Source organism: Psittacula echo (genome assembly GCF_963264785.1).
Source record: "Psittacula echo genome assembly, chromosome: 1".
Classification (NCBI taxonomy): domain Eukaryota; kingdom Metazoa; phylum Chordata; class Aves; order Psittaciformes; family Psittacidae; genus Psittacula; species Psittacula echo.
In genome coordinates, this window is record NC_137735.1 from 108052446 (window position 1) to 108070574 (window position 18129).

Consider the following 18129-nt stretch of genomic DNA (forward strand, 5'->3'; position numbering starts at 1 on the left):
GGTGCCTAGGAGTGGACATGTAATGCATAGGGCACAGCTTCCTGTGGTTCTAAACCAGTATTAAATAGTTAACCTAACAGGGATTATTCTGCCTAAAAGCAATTGAGAATTTGACGTACAAGTCCTGCTTCTCACATTTCCTCCCACTGTGAGATATACCTGTTTGTGGCCACACATAGTGTAGTCCTAGAGGTTTACTGAAAATGAGTCCATTACGAATTCTTAGCCTCCTCCATTGGGCTGAGATTGCCCTCTGAGAGGTGAAACTGCTTTCTTCCAGCTTGTTCCAGTCTGCAAAGATGTGTCCTCCATTTCCCCCCAGCTCAGGCACATTTTCTCATTCTGGTTTGGACTGCTGCAGAGAAACCCTCCACAGGAAAGAGGGCACAAATAGTTTAAGCAGATCAGGTTCAGCTTAGTCAACACAGGCTTGAACAAAGCAAAATCTCATCCCTGCTTGAAGCAGTTTTGATTCTGTTTTGATTCTGTTTCCTAAAGGTTAAAAAAATGACCAAGTTGTCTGCTTGGAATGAAAGTGGTATGAATCACCAGGGAAACCCAGGAGGAAGTACCTGAAATAGTCTGTCCTGACAAACACAGACAAGTGGGCTAGAAGCAGGAGCGGGAAGATTAAACTTCCAGTCCTTGACCCCTTTCTGCTCCCAGTTACTTTGTTGGAGGGTGTTTCTTTTGACCCAGATGTCTCTTCAAAATGGATCGACTGATCTTGTAGTCTGTCTTAGTGAGCTGCCAGAGTTTACTCAACGTTTTTATGGGACTTGAAGCTTTCAGTTGGAGAGCCCTCCAGAAATGCTGAGCCCCATTGAAGCTAGTAGAAGAGCGTGGGCTAACAACGTGCTCTTGCTGTAAAAAAAGCTAATGATACCCTGGTCTGCATTAGACAAGGGAGGTGATCTTTCCCCTCAGTACTCTTGAGGTCACATGTGTGTCCAGTTCTGGGCTCCTCAGTACGAGACATGGGTATGCTGGAGAGAGACCAACAAAGGAGCATGAAGATGATAAAGGAACAGGAGCATCTCTTATGAGAGAGCTGGGACTGTTCAGCCTGGAGAAGGCTCAGGGGGATCTTATCAATCCAACAAATGCCTGAAACAAGAATGTAAAGATGAAGCCAAGCTCTTCTCAGTGGTGCTCAGTGACAGGACCATAAACAATTGGTACAAAATCAACACAAGAGGATGCATCTGAACATAAGGAAACACAGTCTTACTGTGAGGGTGACTGAGCACTGGCACAAGTTGCCCAGAAAGGTGGAGGCATCTCCATGCTTGTTGACATTCAGAAGCCATCTGGACATGGTTCTGGGCAACTGCTCTGGGTGGCTCTGCTTGAGCAGCAGGGTTGGACCAGGTGACTCCAGAGGTCCCTTCCAGCCTCAGCCATTCTGTGATACTGCGAACATCAGGATTTCATCAATATAAGTGGAAAAATTCATCACTCACTCCATGGACCTGTTTTCACCCAGTTTCCACCCTTGCTGGTTTGGGCTGGATTGCCAGCTGATGCCAGTCAGCATAGTTCCACTTAACTGCAATTAGCATGCAGAATTAGGCTGAATGATTGTTGTGAGCAGTCTGGTCCTTCTCTCTCAGACAGCAGAAGGGTTCAGCATTGCACTCACCTGGAAGGCTGCAACTCCGAAGAAAAGCACTTAGTGAAAGTAACAAAGAAATCCATCTTCTCCCCTATTCAGAGGGCTCAGTAGTTACGTTGGTTCCTTATTTCTGGAAGCTAGTTATTCTATCAGTTATTGATCATCTTCATCTTGTTGGTTAAATAATTTCTAGCACATATTGTTTATGCTTCAGGGCTACTGCGAAGTCCCATGCAGCAAGTTTTTACATCACTCTTTGCCAGAAGCACAAATGTATTCACAGTATCATAGTATGTTAGAGATTAGAAGGGACCTCAAAAGATCATCTAGTCCAATCCCCCTGCCAGAGCAGGAACACCTAGATAAGGTTACACAGGAATGTGTCCAGGCGGGTTTTGAATGTCTCCAGAGAAGGAGACTCCACAACCTCCCTGGGTAGCCTGTTCCAGTGTTCCGTCACCCTCACTGAGAAGAAGTTTCTTCTCAAGTTTAAGTGGAACCTCTTGTGTTCCAGTTTGAGCCCATTACCCCTTGTCTTATCATTGTTTGCCACTGAGAAGAGCCTGGCTCCATCCTCGTGACACTCACCCTTTATATATTTGTATACACTAATAAGGTCACCCCTCAGTCTCCTCTTCTCCAAACTATAGAGACCCAGCTCCCTCAGCCTTTCCTCATAAGGGAGATGCTCCACTCCCTTAATCATCTTAGTTGCCCTACGCTGGACTTTCTCCAGCAGGTCCCTGTCCTTCTTGAACTGAGGGGCCCAGAATTGGACACAATATTCCAGATGTGGTCTCACCAGGGCAGAGTAGACAGGAAGGAGGACCTCTCTCAACCTACTGACCACCCCCCTTCTAATACACCCCAGGATGCCATTGGCCTTCTTGGGCACAAGGGCACAGTGCTGGCTCATGGTCATCCTGCCATCCACTAGGACCCCCAGGTCCCTCTCCCCTACACTGCTCTCTAACAGGTCGTTCCCCAACCTATACTGGAACCTGGGGTTGTTCCTGCCCAGATGCAGGACTCTACACTTTCCCTTGTTATATTTCATCAAGTTACTCCCTGCCCAACTCTCCAGCCTGTCCAGGTCTTGCTGGATGGCAGCACAGCCTTCTGGCGTGTCAGCCACTCCTCCCAGCTTAGTGTCATCAGGAAACTTGCTGATAGTACACTCAATTCCCTCATCTAAATCATTGATGAATATATTAAATAATACTGGTCCCAATACTGACCCTTGAGGCACTCCACTAGATACAGGCCTCCAACTAGACTCTGCCCCATAGACTACAACTCTCTGGCTTCTCTCCTTCAGCCAGTTCGCAGTCCACCTCACTACCTGATCATCCAGACCACACTTCCTCAATTTAGCTATGAGGATGCTGTCGGAGACTGTGTCAAATGCTTTGCTGAAGTCAAGGTAGACCACATCCACCGCTCTGCCATCATCCATCCACAATGTTATTTCCTCATAAAAGGCTATGAGGTTGGTCAAGCATGACTTCCCCTTGGTAAAGCCATGTTGACTGCCTCTCATAACCCTCTTATCCTTGACATGCCTTAAGATGGCATCAAGGATAAGGTGTTCCATCACTTTCCCAGGGATGGAGGTGAGGCTGACCGGTCTATAGTTACCCGGGTCCTCCTCCTTACCCTTTTTGAAGACTGGAGTGACATTTGCTTTCCTCCAGTCCTCAGGCACCTCTCCCGTTTCCCAAGACTTGGTAAAGATGATGGAGAGTGGTCTAGCAATGACTTCCGCCAGTTCCCTGTTCCCAGTTCTCTACAGGAAAGCCCACACTGAGCGTGCCTTATTTCTTTTTTTTGTCTGTGCACTTCTCCGGCTATCACTGTTAGCAAGAAGACGTTGAATTTAGTTAAAGTTTGGTCTGACACTGCACAGCTGATTCTGTGCAGTGGGTTACCATTGACGTCAAGATTGCAGAGACTGAGAAGAATCTGTTATCACATCTGATACCTCCACAAGTTTACTCTGCTGCTCTACAAATGTAATTAATTTGTATAATACTGGGGATTCACTTTGCAGGGCTGACTCCCAGGGAACAGTTGGGCAGTTGGGGGTGAGAGGGCCCAATATCTCTACCTATTTGGGCTTCCTGATTTTGTGTTGGAGCTCAGGGGATTCTTGCAGGGGTTATGAAAGCAAGATCTTCGAGTTTTTCAGTAGAGTGTTGTGCATGTCAGCTGGAGTAAATGTGAGTGGGAGACTCCCACGATGATGCTCCATGGTGCAGTAAGAGCAGCAGCTCTAAACAGCACTGTGGTCTCCTCCAAAGCATGAGGCTGTGTGGGTCTGGTCAATGAAAGTGCCACAGTGATGTAGAGAAAACAAAATTTTTACACACCTGGGGACCACCCCTGAAGCCTTTTCTCAACAAAGCAAAAGGTGAAAAAAACCGGGAGCACATGCTGTGCCACTAGTGGTGCACATGGCAAGGACTGGTAGCCCATTTGTCCTCAATTCCATGGCACAGTGATTTCATGCCTGCCCTGTGACCAGGTTTCTCTGTGTCGCTAAAGTTTTAGGGGGCTAGATGTGATGCAGTGAAAGGTGTTACATGCACCAAAATGGCATAGTGATGGCCTGTAAGGACACTGTCTTCCAAATCTCTTACAAGCAAGGCTGCTGATATCCCTTTGGCTAAAATAAGAAGCAGATCTTGCTGTTTATGTGGTCACCAGGGTGTGCACTTGCCAATTCTCCACCAGCAGTGTTGGCTGAACGATGTGTGTTTTCACTATAGATATTATTCTGTGTCTGCCTTGCGGTATGTCTTGTGACTTTTAATTTCAGTTTTCCCTAGAAGTAGTTGGGCAGCTATTATTATCTGGTGTTTGTTAGTTTAACACCACTCCATATGTGTTTCTTTCAGATGTAGTGATCTGACCTATTGTCAGTTAAAGAAAGAAATGTGGTTCTTAATGAGTTTTCCTTTCCTCCAAAGAATCTGTTGCTTTTAAGCAGGAAGTAGTTATATTTCTTAGCTGTTTTTCTGTGTGGCTAAGACAGGGCAGTACATGAGGCCAGGACCTCACTTTACATTTGGGTCTGACCCTGTAAACTCTTCTGGCAGCATGTTTCCTTTCACATAGCATTAGGTCAGGACTGCTTCAGCAGTGGTCACACCTTTTTGTTGGAAGACTAGGGTGGAGGCCAGCCATCAAGGATGCCCCAGCAGACCAAGGTTCAAGGTGTGTTATTTGGCCATGAGTTGTATACAGCCACTTCCTGTCCCACGGGCAGAGAACTTCGCTATTCTTGGCCATCAAGTCACCAAGAGTAATTATTGCTGAAATACTCAACCAAATAATCCAGAAGTCTGGATTTTACTCCTTTCTTCCCTGAGTCTAGAAGTTGGTAACACAGGATCTAGCTCATGGCTGTTCCTGCTTGGTGTCCCCTGCGGTAGAGCTACTCTCATGTAAAGCACCAAGACATGCTGCGCCTCCCTCAGTGCCATGTCCACTCCTGGCAGGGTGCTGGGCTTGGGTCCTGCTTCGTTTGCCCACCCTGACCTCAGAGAAGAGAGATTTTGTTTGTTTTATCTTATTCACATTCTATTTTATTTTTCATTTAAAAGCCATCCAGCAGTTTGTCAGTTGAAATAGAAGGCAGTCTTGTGCACCAATACTTACTCATGTAAACATGCTGATCAGCTGAAGCATCAATGCTGAAGCTGAGTGTTACATCATTTGATCAATGACCAGTGTATACTTCAGCACACCTACTTTTGCAGGTGGGCATGAAGTAGTTCCCACTGTTACATCCTGTTGTTAGGTACACTTAAAAATGGGAGATATCTTTTCATGTGTAATTTATTAGGTAAATGGTCCTATAATACTCTGTGCTAAAGAAGCAAGTGAAAAGAAACTGGGTGATAGCACCATTTCTAGATGTTACTAGTGGTAACATAGTAATAACATTAGTCATAACTGTAAACTGTAGAGGACCTACAACCTTTTCTAAGTACTCAGCAAAACCCTAAGTTACTGCTGGTCAGTTAAAAGCAGTTTGGTGTTTAATAGAGGTTTATGGTTATTTTCAGACGGATGACTGGGGAGTTACCTGGGACAACTTGCAGTTTTCCTGGCAGAATTGAAGCAGCCTGTGGTAAAGATGAATACAGGGAGGCTCATACAGCAGAGGAGCTCAGCATATGATGGAGAGCTTACCCAGGGCCTGAAAGAGGAGATCAGGATGGATGTGGGGTATTATGAAACAGCAGATGTCAAAGGGACAAAGCAGAGGGTTAAAACAAAAGGAGTCAGGCATGAGAGAGTGATGGCCACATGGAAATCCAGCTATGAAACCAAAGTAGAATAACATGAGCCAAGCATCAACGGAAAGCAGGTAGGTAGCAAAAAGAACAGCCAGCAGCTAGGTTTATTTCTAGCCTCTTGGCCTGCATGAGATATCACCCTTGAAGTGTGCCTGATAGCCAGAGGATGTGACAGCTTTAGCTGTAGCTCTTTTGTATCCAACTGTTGTGATTTATGTGCTCAGTTCTCTGGTCTGGTGCCTTGCCTACCATCAAGAGAGTGATACATTTCAGGATTTTTTTGGTAAATAATTTTTAAGTCAATGTAACACACCAATTCCCAAGATTTCAAGACAGTTGGGTGCAGTGGTGAATGTACCATTGTTCTGCTGGCTGCTCTTCCCACTTGGGAAGAAAATTTCATCTTTACTCTACTTAGTACTGTGCTAGCAAGCACTTGTGAGCAGGCTGTAATTCGCAGAGCAGTGGGACAGAAAATGAAGCAACCTGCTCAGTGGCCCAAGAACAGACTTTGTTTCTGGGGCTGTATTTTGTTATTGATCTCCCTGGGCAGGCTGTTAACAGTGGGGATTTGCCACTGAAACAGCAAGGGTTTGCCACCTCTTTGCTCCCTAATGCAGGTGAAAAGGAGATGTTCAGCTTTGCAACCAGTTTTTGGGGTGAGAAGCAAGAGGCATAAGCAGCAAATGATACACAAGCTCCCTTTCTGCCACATGCCAGGGTTTCACGAGCCAGGCGTTTTCTGTAAGATGTCCTACATCTGCTCACAAGAGCATGGGAAGCCTACAATTCTGGGTCCTAATTTAGCTGTGCTGTCTAATGACATACCAGACCAGCAGGAGCCTAAACCGTTTTTCATGGTGTGACTGTCTTTGGGGGTTGCTTCATGTCTGGGTTTTTTACCAGAGCCTGAGGAAGTGAAGTAGCCAACACCAGGTGAAAAGTGGTAGAAGGCAGATGATTAATTTCTGCACTCCTTTGCAACTCACAGTCTGAATTCCATCCCGATGGACTGGGCTCAGTGCAGCCCAGTTTATGGTCATTTCAGAGCATTTGTCTGGAAGTGCTGATACTATCCAGTTACATTTTAGGTGTCTTCTTTTTTTTTTTACCACAAATTAAGGGATTCCAGTTATTGTAATGAATAAAAAGACAGAGTTGGAGCCTTGGAGGGCCGTGTAGCAATGCCAATCTCATTGCAGAGGGACAGATGCAGCAGGCAGGATTGCATCTTACCCCGAGTTGGATTGATGGCAGTTCTACCTGCTTCCGTCACTGTTCACTCCCTGTAAAGAGAAGAGGGTGTTAAAAATTACATAATAGGATATAGAAATCACGGGTTATGACTGTGGTTGTTTCATTGCCATGGTAAAATAAAGGAAGGATATTTGATTCTTCTTTTTTTTTTAACTTTTTTTATTTCTTCCTTAAGAAAAGTTGTGGCAAATGTTACCAAAATAGTTTCAGTTTCTGTCAGATTTGCAAGTCATGTACCCTGTGCTTAGATACAAGGTTGTTAATGGCTTAGTAGTATTTTTTGTTAAAACATATGTTCATTAAAAAATGGTCAAAGCGATTCATCTTTGTTGTACAGCATTCAAAACACTAGGGATATCAATAACTCCCCTTAGCCTCAGGGAAGGTTTAATGTTGTGCTTGAGGAGGACTCTTCAAGTCCTTAAATGCCTGTCTAGAGTGGCCTGCGCTTTAGGACCATTTTGAGGCTTAGAGAAGTTCTATATATTGACAAAGGAGGCTGTGGCCTTATGTGGGGTTACAAAAACCCCAGCTATTCTTCTGAACACATTTGTTTATTTTCAGTGCCAAATGTATTCTTTCCTCCGTGCTTTTATAAGAAGCCTTGTGCCCTTTAAAAACTCAGTAGGAAGGAGCTTGGGGTTAACTGACTTAATTAACAGGGATGGAAACCTGAGTGGTTCAGTGTGTCCATTCTTGCTGGAATGACTTACAGTTTTGACTCATAGGGTTTTGTTCCCAAATACAAGGAATGTTTGTTCCAGCAACATACTTGAGTGCAGTAATGGGGGGTTTGCGTGTGGTTGGTGCCGCAGTGCAGCAAACAGAACAGTAACTTCACAGAGTAGTTACCTCAATAACCTGTAGTCTTTAGAGTATAAGGCCCTTCTGAGAGTGTGTACAGATTTACATATCAAAAATAGTAGTGTATAGGTTCCTTTCAGTGCTTTGGAACTACTACATACAATTCTGTTTCTAAATGATTTAATTACAGGTTAATGAAGTTAAAGACTTGGATACCGTGTTACATGGAGAAATAACCTTTCTCTGTTCTTGATGCTGAGCATAGACCTTTTCCATTTGCAATGGTATTCACATATTCAGGACTGAAATCTCCATTATCCACGCCTTGAGAGTAGGGCAGACTCTTGTCATAATGTTACATTATAATCCTTCCAAAGATAATGAGGTGACTGTTGTCGCATTTCAAAACAGTATGACCAAGATGAGCATTTGATCCAGCAGCTACATTCCTCCAGAAGTACTAAGGTACTTGCAGCTGTTTGATATTGAGCTATTTTGTCCCTCAATTAAGAAATAAATAGGTCAGGCAAGGCCTTTGAAAGGAGTTCAATAGATACATCTCATTCTTGCAGAGAAGCATGAAACTCTACTGCTAAAATGAAATTGGGTTCATGAAAGGTCACAGTTATCTTTTAAAGTAAGATTTTTGCATGTCTGAAGAGTAAATATTGCATTGAAGGTAAGGTTAGAGTCTGTTTTACTGATAATATTACAAGTTTTCTTCTTTCCTCCAGATTATGATACAGCTTCGTGCAAGCTAAGCAGCCAGCCTCCTAGATATGACTTTTGCCTTATTGCTGTATAGTGACATGCCAAACTAGTCAGGTGTCAAGAAGTAAGTACGTGAAGAACCATGAGCTGCCAGAATAACAGGAAAATACTTTTTATTATTTTATTGGTGGCTTTTAAGTCCTGCCATCAGTTTTTCAGAAACTATTTTGACATGGTTAACAATCGCAAGTTTGCTATACAATGAAGCTAATTTGCGTGTATAAGCACAATCACTTACAAATTTGAGAAAGAGTCTAAAAAGGACTCCGTATATCTTTAAATATATATAGATAACCATGTAGATAGATGCATAGATATCTATACATTTTTACACATAGATATATGAAGCATTTATAACCATATTTTGCTTCATACTAAACTTCCACTGGAACACTGAATATGGTGTCACATCAACAAGTGGTTTTACATATGGCACAATGCATGGGGTGGAAACCTCTGGTGGAGAGAAAAGTTTAAATGTGCCCTTGGAGCTGGCAGCTAAAGCAAAGCAAAAGCTTTCCCCACCCTCTTACAGCTGGTCTGCTTTAATAGGTGTTCATCCTTTCCCTTGAAGCTCCTTGCCTGCTTCAGCCCCATATGGTGCTAACATACAGTACCCTCTGAAGTGAGGTTTGCATGCTGTTGTAGTAACAAGAATTGGCAGGTCAGTCACCATTTCAGACACTTGCTGTTCCTCATGCCCCACTACCAGTTGATTCAGAGGTGCCAGTGCCACAGCAAACCCCTGCTCTGGCCACCCTTCAGCTGCACCAAGGGCAGCCCAGCCATGCCTGGGTTTCACTAAAGAAGTGAAATTGGAAGAATTGCTGAATTGTAAAGCCCCACATTCTCAATAGGGTTATGAGGCACCCCTGACCTTGTTACTACCTTTGGTATATCTCAGCTAACCTATTGTGAGCTGATGTGTGAACCTGCAGCTACCTTCTTCCTGGTCCATGATCTTAAGAGCTCATGAAGAGGAGCAGGGGCTGCCTTACACCCTGTGACCCAACCTTTGACAGCCTACAGCCCAGACCCCTGGGTCAGGATGCTTCCCAGATGTGTCATGTTGACACAGCTGCAGCAAGGATCAGCTGGCTCTAGGTCAGGGGACATTTGGCTTTGTGAGTGGCATGCAGTGATGGTGCCACTCTGCCCCTGGGCAGGGGCTGCAGCCAGGCAGAAGTGGCCCCAGCTTGCTCTGAGACACTCCTCTGGGCCACTTCCACTGGAGTAATTAATAAGTGATGGTGTCATTGTGTGGAATGGTTTAGGTCTGGAAAGCTGAGAAAGTCCTTGCTGACTATTGGGATGTACTTGTGTTTGGTTAAATAGAGGTCTGGAGGATGTTTGTCATTGAATAACACAGAAGAAACGAATTCAGGAAAAACACTCTTTTACAAGTTCAGGACATGGTCTGCAGCTTGTTGCAGTCCTACTGTCACAGGAGCTCCACACTGAGAAAGTGGTTTAAGGGAACTGTCCCATTGGGCTCCAGCAGGAAGGCCTGGAACAATGGCCAACACAGGAAGGATGTCACAGGTGGATACAGCACATCTGTGCCAAGGTGCAATGGCAGAAGAGAAGTCACCATGGCTCCAGCGGACATCAGATGTTTTATGACTTTTCAGTATGTTTTGAAAAGCATCCCATGGATGATCGCAGAGATGAGGAATAAGACTAATGGCAGACTGCGTTAATACTTGGAGCTTTACGTAGTAAAGGTGGTGTTTTGTTGCCTCTTCACTTCAAAGGTGTGAACTGAAAGAGGCTGAAGTGAAAAGTGGGGTGGAGATTAGCTCTACTCTTGGGAGACCAGGATTGAAGGTTTAGGGCAAGGCTGAAGAAAAAGCTGATGCAAGTGGTTAGGGAGTTGGGATTTTGAGAGAACAAGATATTCCTCAGGAGCACTGAGCTGATGGGCTCTCCAGGCACAGCAACTGCAGGGCAGCAGTGGTGGGACAAGGCAAATCTGTGCCCTCTGATGGGAGTGTTGCAGCAGCTGGACCTTAGGGGTCAAGTTTCCATCCTCTAAGCTCACCCCAGGAGCCTACCCCAACCCAACAGAGCTGCTGAAAGCCTCCATGTATTCCTGCCAGAGCATAAGTCAATGCAGAAAACAGCTTGGGCTTTTGAAGCATTCATCAAAGAAGCAAGATTGTGTACCAGAACAGATAAGTCATAGGCAAGAGGGAAACCAAAAGAACTTCTCAGGCATGTAAGGCTGATAGGAAATCAGCCTTACAACTGGACAAGGACACTTTTATCACTCATACACTGTTGTAGTTCTGCTACTGGTAAAAGTCGTTTTATGGGCAGCATGGTACTAGTGACTTAAAGGGTTTCATTCTCCACAGCTGATATTTAGTTATCCTATTTCACAAGTATCAAAAATACTTTAATGTCAGAAAAGAAAGTAAAACCTTACCACAAAGTGTAAGCATGAACAATGCTAAATATCACTGGCTTTTGCCACTAGTATTATGTATCACATTTAGGAGACTAGTTCCACATGTAATTGGTATGGGAGCCTGGAGCAGATGGCCTAACGCGCTGGCCTTTGCCAGTGGGTTATGAGCCTGATGCAATCATGAATATGTAGTAAGGTAGCAGGCATGACACCCTTCTGAGGCCTGAAAAGATCTTGGCTAAATCCCAGCAAGACATGAGGGAAAACTCAGGAGCAGATTTCAACATGATAAAAATTGAGACCCTTCCTTCTGTTACTTAAAACATATTTTTCTGATATAGGCCAACAATGACTTGGAAATAATATATGCATCTTTACTAAGGGTTCTGAATTATTCCTATGTTATTTCTGTCTGATTTAAATTGGTTGAATAGCTATGGAATCATTCTGCTGTTACTTTGGTGTTTGCAAGCTTTCAGATTCACTGCATATGCCCTTGTGTTTGTATTTATATTTGTGATTCTCCCAAAGTTTTACAGGACATAGCACATCTCCAAGGATTGTTATTCATTATTTAAAACCCACTGAACTGAAATCCAAATTCCATCCATTCACTGCTGGCCATTATTTATTTTCCATTCATAAACTTTCATCAGGTAGCGCCAGGCAGCGTTCAGGCATCGCAGCAGCCAAGAGGTGAAGTAAGCCATTCACAAACACGTTGCAGGCTGATAGTCACCCGCAGACACTGGTTGGTGAATCATACTGAGCAGTGAATACACCCTGAACATCAGGATCCTTTCGCATGCTGAAGGAAGTGTTGCAATTTTACTCATCTGATCTGCATATTGCTCTGTGGAGGCTTTCATCCCAGCTTGCTTCTTTTTACAATAATTCAGGGACGTATTATGAAATCTGGAATTCTGCTAAATTCAAGCAAACTTCTTGCTGAGTATGACATTTAGGATCTTAATTCTGAAAGAAGATATGTCAAATATATGCCTACATAGCAACACACTAAAATGTGAATTTACTTGGGGTTGCAAGAAGAATCCTACACATGAGTAATACAGGGCTGTGCTGAAACAATGCAGGAGCATGCATACTGCAGCTGTAAAAGTGGAAGGGAGACTACAGCTCCACAGGGTTTTCCTGTCACCTCTGCAGCCTTGTAAGCCCATTTGTGTGTGGAAGTGCGGAGTTAAGAGCTAAGGACAAAAGATGTCGCCTGTGGGTGAATCTTACCATGATAATTATAATGTGACTTTTGCCTGGATAATGGCAGGTGCCAGGGAGGAGGTGAGGAAAGAGAGAGAAACCTCTTCACTATAAATATTTCTTGCTGAAAATATCCTGGAAGAAACGTTTTCAAGTGTCTCAGAGCAGCCGTGTTGGTATTGCTTAGATGGCAGTGACACCCTGTGGTACCAGCCCCTGGTGCAGCCCTCAGCGGTGGTTTCTTCAGGAAGTCATCCTGAACAAAGAAAAAACCAGGGATATTTTTAATTCACCTTCACAGACCACATACTCCGTCCTCCCTGAGTGCCTTTGCACTAAGCAGGATGTACCTTTCTGGATTTATATGTCCTGGAAGTAGCTACTGCCTCTTTCTGAGCATTTGTGTAGCGCCTGCATGGTGAGTCTCTCTGTTTCGACTCACATCTCTCGCCTTTACAGTAGGAGGAATCAGCTGTAGTAACAAACCGTTATCACATTGCAGTGCACCTTTGCTATACAACTCAGTGAAAATACTTGCTGCCATTCCGTTTGCCCTGCTGAGCAATGAATGCTGATGGTTGGAGGGGACAGTGCTCATCTGAGTATTTTTTCTCTTCCAGGGGGTTCACGAGTCAAAAGGTGTGACTGAAGATTATCTGAAACTGGAATCCCTAATCCAGAAAGTCGTTTCTCCTTACTTGGGCACATATGGTCTGTATTCCAGTGATGGACCCTTCACACACTCTTCCTGTATCTTGGGTAAGAATAACAGAGGCTTGGTTTGACACAGCCCAGGGGGCTTCACAAAAACATTGGTCCACACAGGGCCAGGGCCCACACAAGTGGAGGCTGCAACAAATAACTCAATTTGGTCAGGCTCCTTTTCTAAGATCACGCTCTTTGCAATGTGCAATGTCACAGTGGACCTTTACAAAGGCAGAAAATGAAAATGGATCATCATAACAGTGCTCATAAATCAATCTGATTCTGGAGTGTTTAGCATTTCCTTTTAGTGAGAAAGCTTTAACACAGGATGCTTTATGAACAGTGAGAGGAAGAAGCAAGAAGCCGTTTCTAGAGCGCTCAGTAGTACCTGTTCATTAGTGCTCAAAGATCATACAAGATTGTTTAAAACAGGAAATAGAGTAGGAATTTGTCTTAGAGAAGACTAACGGATAAGCCTTCAAACATGTAAAAGCTTTCTCCAGAGCAGAAGGTAATAAGCTGTTCTTCAACCCACTGGAGATAAAACCAACAAAGTGGACCACACATAGCAGGGGAAATTCAGATTACATGGAAGGAAAAAATCTCTAATGCCACATAAACCACCTCTGGAGGCTGTTAAATCTTCACTGCACTGTATACATGTCACATACATAGGCATTTGTATGGGGAAACGTGGTCCTGCTTGGTGGCAGAAGCTGAGTGATGGACCCTCTTGAGTCCCTTCCAGCTTATTTTCTGTGATTCTTTGAGCTCTGAAGCATTCAGTGAAGGCAAGATTTGGCGAAGATGAAGGTTTTTTGAATATCCCATGTAGTAATTCAATCTGTTGAAAATGCAAGGGGATGCTACCAGCTTAAATAAAAAAGGAAATGTGGTAGTCCCTGAGTAATTTAGTGTAAATACTGTGATGTCCTGCTTGAATAGAGAAAACAGAGGGGAAAATAAGTTCAATTGTGTGTTTCCTGTGCAGTCAATTTAGTCTGTTTGCTTGTCAGAAATGGTCAATAAGGTAGATGATTTTCCCTTGAAGCTGAGTGGAAAAATGGTTGTATTGCATTAGGTGTTAAACAAATCAGTTTTACATGAGTAAATAGAGGCCAATTATTTATGGAAAATGGCTCAGGATTACTACTTTGTATTCATTGCTTGCCATTAAAAGGCCACACGCATTTAAATGGAGCCCCAGATTGATGTTTTCAGAACACAAGCTTTTGTATGTTAGGGTAGAAAAAATGCACTCAAAAAAAGAATAAAACCCCAGTGAAATTTTTTGTTAGAAAATATATGTAGTATTACATGACTGTGGAGTTCCTAAGTCTGCTGCTTTTAAACTAGCACATCTTGTTCTGTCCCACTATTTTGGTAGAATGATTTAAAGCTGTGACATACCATCCTTGGGACTGGTGAGGTCACTGACCTCTTTTCTTCCCTGTCTGGCCAGCACACCCAGCCTTTCCTTCCACTCAGGCCTTGGTGTGAGCAAAAAGCCAGGGTTTCTGTGGCAGGGCAGCCCCAGGGAACCTTTTGTGTTTGCCAGGTCAAACTCCTAACAAAGAAAAAGTCAAAAAAGTGAACTTGGCTCAGTTGATTTCACTACTGAGGCAGACAGAACTGCAAAATGCAATCTTAAATACAGAAACTGGTGTTTTCAGTAGTACAGCATACAATTGGAATTTGTGCCCAATCTATACATAATTTTAGAGAAGACTGGCATTTGTAAAGGAAATAGTGTGGTTTTCAGCCTGACTTAAAGCAGGAAATTTATATGTAGTGATTGACTTTCAGAGTGTAATTAGGTTCCCTTCTCCAGCCGTGCCCCTTTCATGGGGATGGCAAAGTGCGAATAGCAGGAAGAAAGCTTCAAAAGTGAGACCTATTATTGACACCGCTTTTTTCTGTAGTAAAAGTGAGTCTGAGCACTGAGGTCTACAGTGAGTTTGCATGATGGTCATTTTGATCTAGCTGCTGGAGAGCACTCCAGCCCTAAACCACCGGTGAAAGATCTCCGTGCTGACTTGCTGCCACCTGCTGCCCATTCTGTGGAAAAAGCCCACTTGGTTAACAGCAATAGGCGTACAGTCACTGCCGCATTGAGTGCAGGTTTGCTCCCAAAAAAAGTTGCTGTGGGCACTGCCTTCCAATTAACGTTTCCAAACACTCTTGGTGCTCTCTCCTTCTGTGGTCTCTGAATGATGCTTTGAATCTAAGTTGTTTAGTAAAAATGCCTGTCTTAATCCTTGTGCCCTAGATTTGAAGACACCTGATTTTCCTAAGGTGGTAGAAAAGTTAAAATTTCAACTTCTATAAATTAGTGATGACCTTTACAGCCTGAACAAGAACAGAATTGCACTTTCTGTTCTTGCCTGAAGAAAGTATTTGCAATTGTATGTCAGGTCTCCCACAATATTTACTGTTTTATTCCAGCTGAAGTTGTATGAATATAAGGAAATCTCAGCTATTATTTGTAAAGACAGGTTTGTGGTCTTCAATATGCTAAAGAATTCTAGGAAATCTGAAGCCCATTGATCTACTGAACTAGTAAAATGTATTCTCTTATAAAGGGGTCTGTCATATAGGAAAAGCTCAGGGATATGACTTTTCTTTTTAACACTTGTAATTATTAGTACCATGATAACAAGTGACTTTGTAGATATTACTCTGGATCTTCCTCTGTTCACAGAAAAGCGGTTCTTCAGGCGTTCAAAATCAGGTGACATCCTTGCCAAGAACCCCGTGGTGCGATCGAAAAGCTACAACAATCCACTGCTGACACCAGTGGCCGAGTATGAAACTGAGGGCATGGCTGCCAATGGAACAGGCATCCGAAGGCACTCTGTTTCGGAAATGACCTCCTGCCTGGAGCTCCAGGGGTACTCCAACCTCACCACCATCATGGACAATGGTTCCAAGAGCTCCATGACAGCCACGAAAAGCTCACTGTCAGGAGACCAGGAAAGGCCCAGCAGCGGGTCAGTGCAATGCTCTAGCAAACTCAGCACAGCTGAGCAACAGAAAGGACTCTTCCACTCAATGGACGACACACATAGGTCTTTTGAGCTGGACAGGGACCCTTCCTTGATTCCAGTTCCATCTTCCAGCCCTGAGAACATAGTGGATCAGATTTTGGAGTCAATTGACTCTGATTCTGAAGGCATTTTTATTGATTTTGGCCGAGGCTGCTCCAATTCATCAGCATACAATGTGGACGTGAACAGACAGAGCATCATGTGAAGGACATTAGGAGACAAACCTTGGAGTTTAATATAATATATGAAAGTTACTAGCGCATTGAGTCAGACTATGGGCAAGCTATGTATGTCTAGGGCAGAACCTCTGTTGTAGGTCATCACATCTGTACTGAAGTACAGAGACACAAGTTTACAGCAGGCAGGAATCTACTGCAAGGGGGAAGAAACTCCAGTGCCATTTCTCCCTGTCTCCATCACTTTGCAGTTGGGTTTCCTGTTGTCTTTATAAACGTAGGGGTTCAGAAGCTGACAAGTGTCTGGTGAAATGCTATTAGTACAGCTGGCAGTGTTTGTTCAGTAAAACAGCCTAGCAAATAGCTGTGTTCACTTTTAGTTTTCTCAAGAGATTTCCTGTAGGCGGCAGATTGTTCTCTGAACTGTAACACCTCAGCCAAAGTAAAAAAAAATATCCTTTTAAAAAAACAAAAAAGCCCAGAGGCTGTGGGCCTTCATGCCACAGAATCCAGTGATAAAGAAGCCTATTTTAATCTGGTACATCTTGTATGCACTCCTTTGCCTAATGGTGAGTTAAGATTTCTTGAAGAAAGGCAAATAAACAGAAATGTGCTACTTGATGTGACGTGATGCCTCATGTCTCATGTTCTGTTTCACAGCCAATACCTTGTGTCTGTGGGAGAGTTGTCTTGAAACTGGCTTTTGAGACCATGTTAATATGCTCTGAATGTGGCACTTCGAAGAAATCTGTGCACTGTTAATTCCTGGAACATCCATTGTATGGAGCGATTCCAGCAGAATTCAACTTGTTTCCTAAATAAATAAAAATATGGCCTCTTGGTGGAAATTCTCATTATATATTTATATTCTTAAAGAAATACAATAATGCATATAATGTCAATTATGTGTTGATATTTGGGGATTGTGAACCTTGGAGCTCTTCTCATCCTGAGCACTCCCAGCTCTTTGATTCTCCCTCACAGTAACATCCTGTTGTAAGAGCTGTGTCAGTGGTTTTACAGAGGGTTGATGTATATAGGTAAAGTAGAAATCCTGATGCATAATAGATTTTCGATCAGATGGTTTTCCAGTGAATAAAGAGCTACTTCAGATCACTCCATCCTAGGCATCTCCTCTGGAGGAAAGAGTCTTATGGTAACTCCTGAGCTGCTCAGCAGAGACTCATCATCAGTTCAGTCTGGCAGCGCCTGATGCTTAGTTCAGATGCTCAAGGACTCTCCAGCTTTGCTCCGCACTTGCACTGCTGACCCCAGCATTCGCCAAACTCTTTGCCAGGCTTTGATTACATTTCTAGGCTCAGGGCCCCACTTCTGATACTTGATTTCCTTTGGCCTCACTACTTGATCTTTTGGAAAGTGTTAGCTCAATCTTTTGCAACCACCCTACTTCACTGCTGCAGATTTCAGCTTCCAGAGAGATGTGCAGGCTCTCCATAACACAGAGATTTGAGAACCACAGAAGCCAGCTGAGGAAGGAGCCTCGTAAATGAGGCAGGGGGTTAGTGTCTGCTTTGTTTCTTTGTGTTTGGCATGTTGAGCTGGACAGCTTCCCCTACAGGTAGGCACATAAGTTAGGTCATACTTCATAGTTTCCTTCAGACAGAGATAATTGCTTCTATGTCCCAACAGTCTCAAACCTAACAGTTGGGGAACACACTTGGATGAGACCATTGGATGTGGGGCAAAGTCAGTGTGGAGGAACTTAACAGCAACTGGCAGAAAGACAGGTGCAGCAGAACATGCCCTCAGCAAGAACAGCTTGGATGCCTGCATGGCATCCCTTAAGTGGGCTCTTTAGGGT

The 18129-nt window shown here is 43.7% G+C and overlaps 1 protein-coding gene across 1 annotated transcript in view; it reads left to right on the forward strand.

Annotated features, from left to right (window-relative positions):
- Nucleotides 1-16336, forward strand: part of PRR5 (proline rich 5) — a gene marked incomplete at its 3' end in the record, with an annotated part of 56767 nt that extends 40431 nt beyond the window's left edge. Inside the window, exons 7-8 of the mRNA XM_080628789.1 lie at nucleotides 13000-13138; nucleotides 15786-16336. Of these exons, the coding sequence (XP_080484915.1) occupies nucleotides 13000-13138; nucleotides 15786-16336 (690 nt within the window). The remainder of the gene's footprint in view (nucleotides 1-12999; nucleotides 13139-15785) is intronic.
- Nucleotides 16337-18129: the final 1793 nt, after the last annotated feature.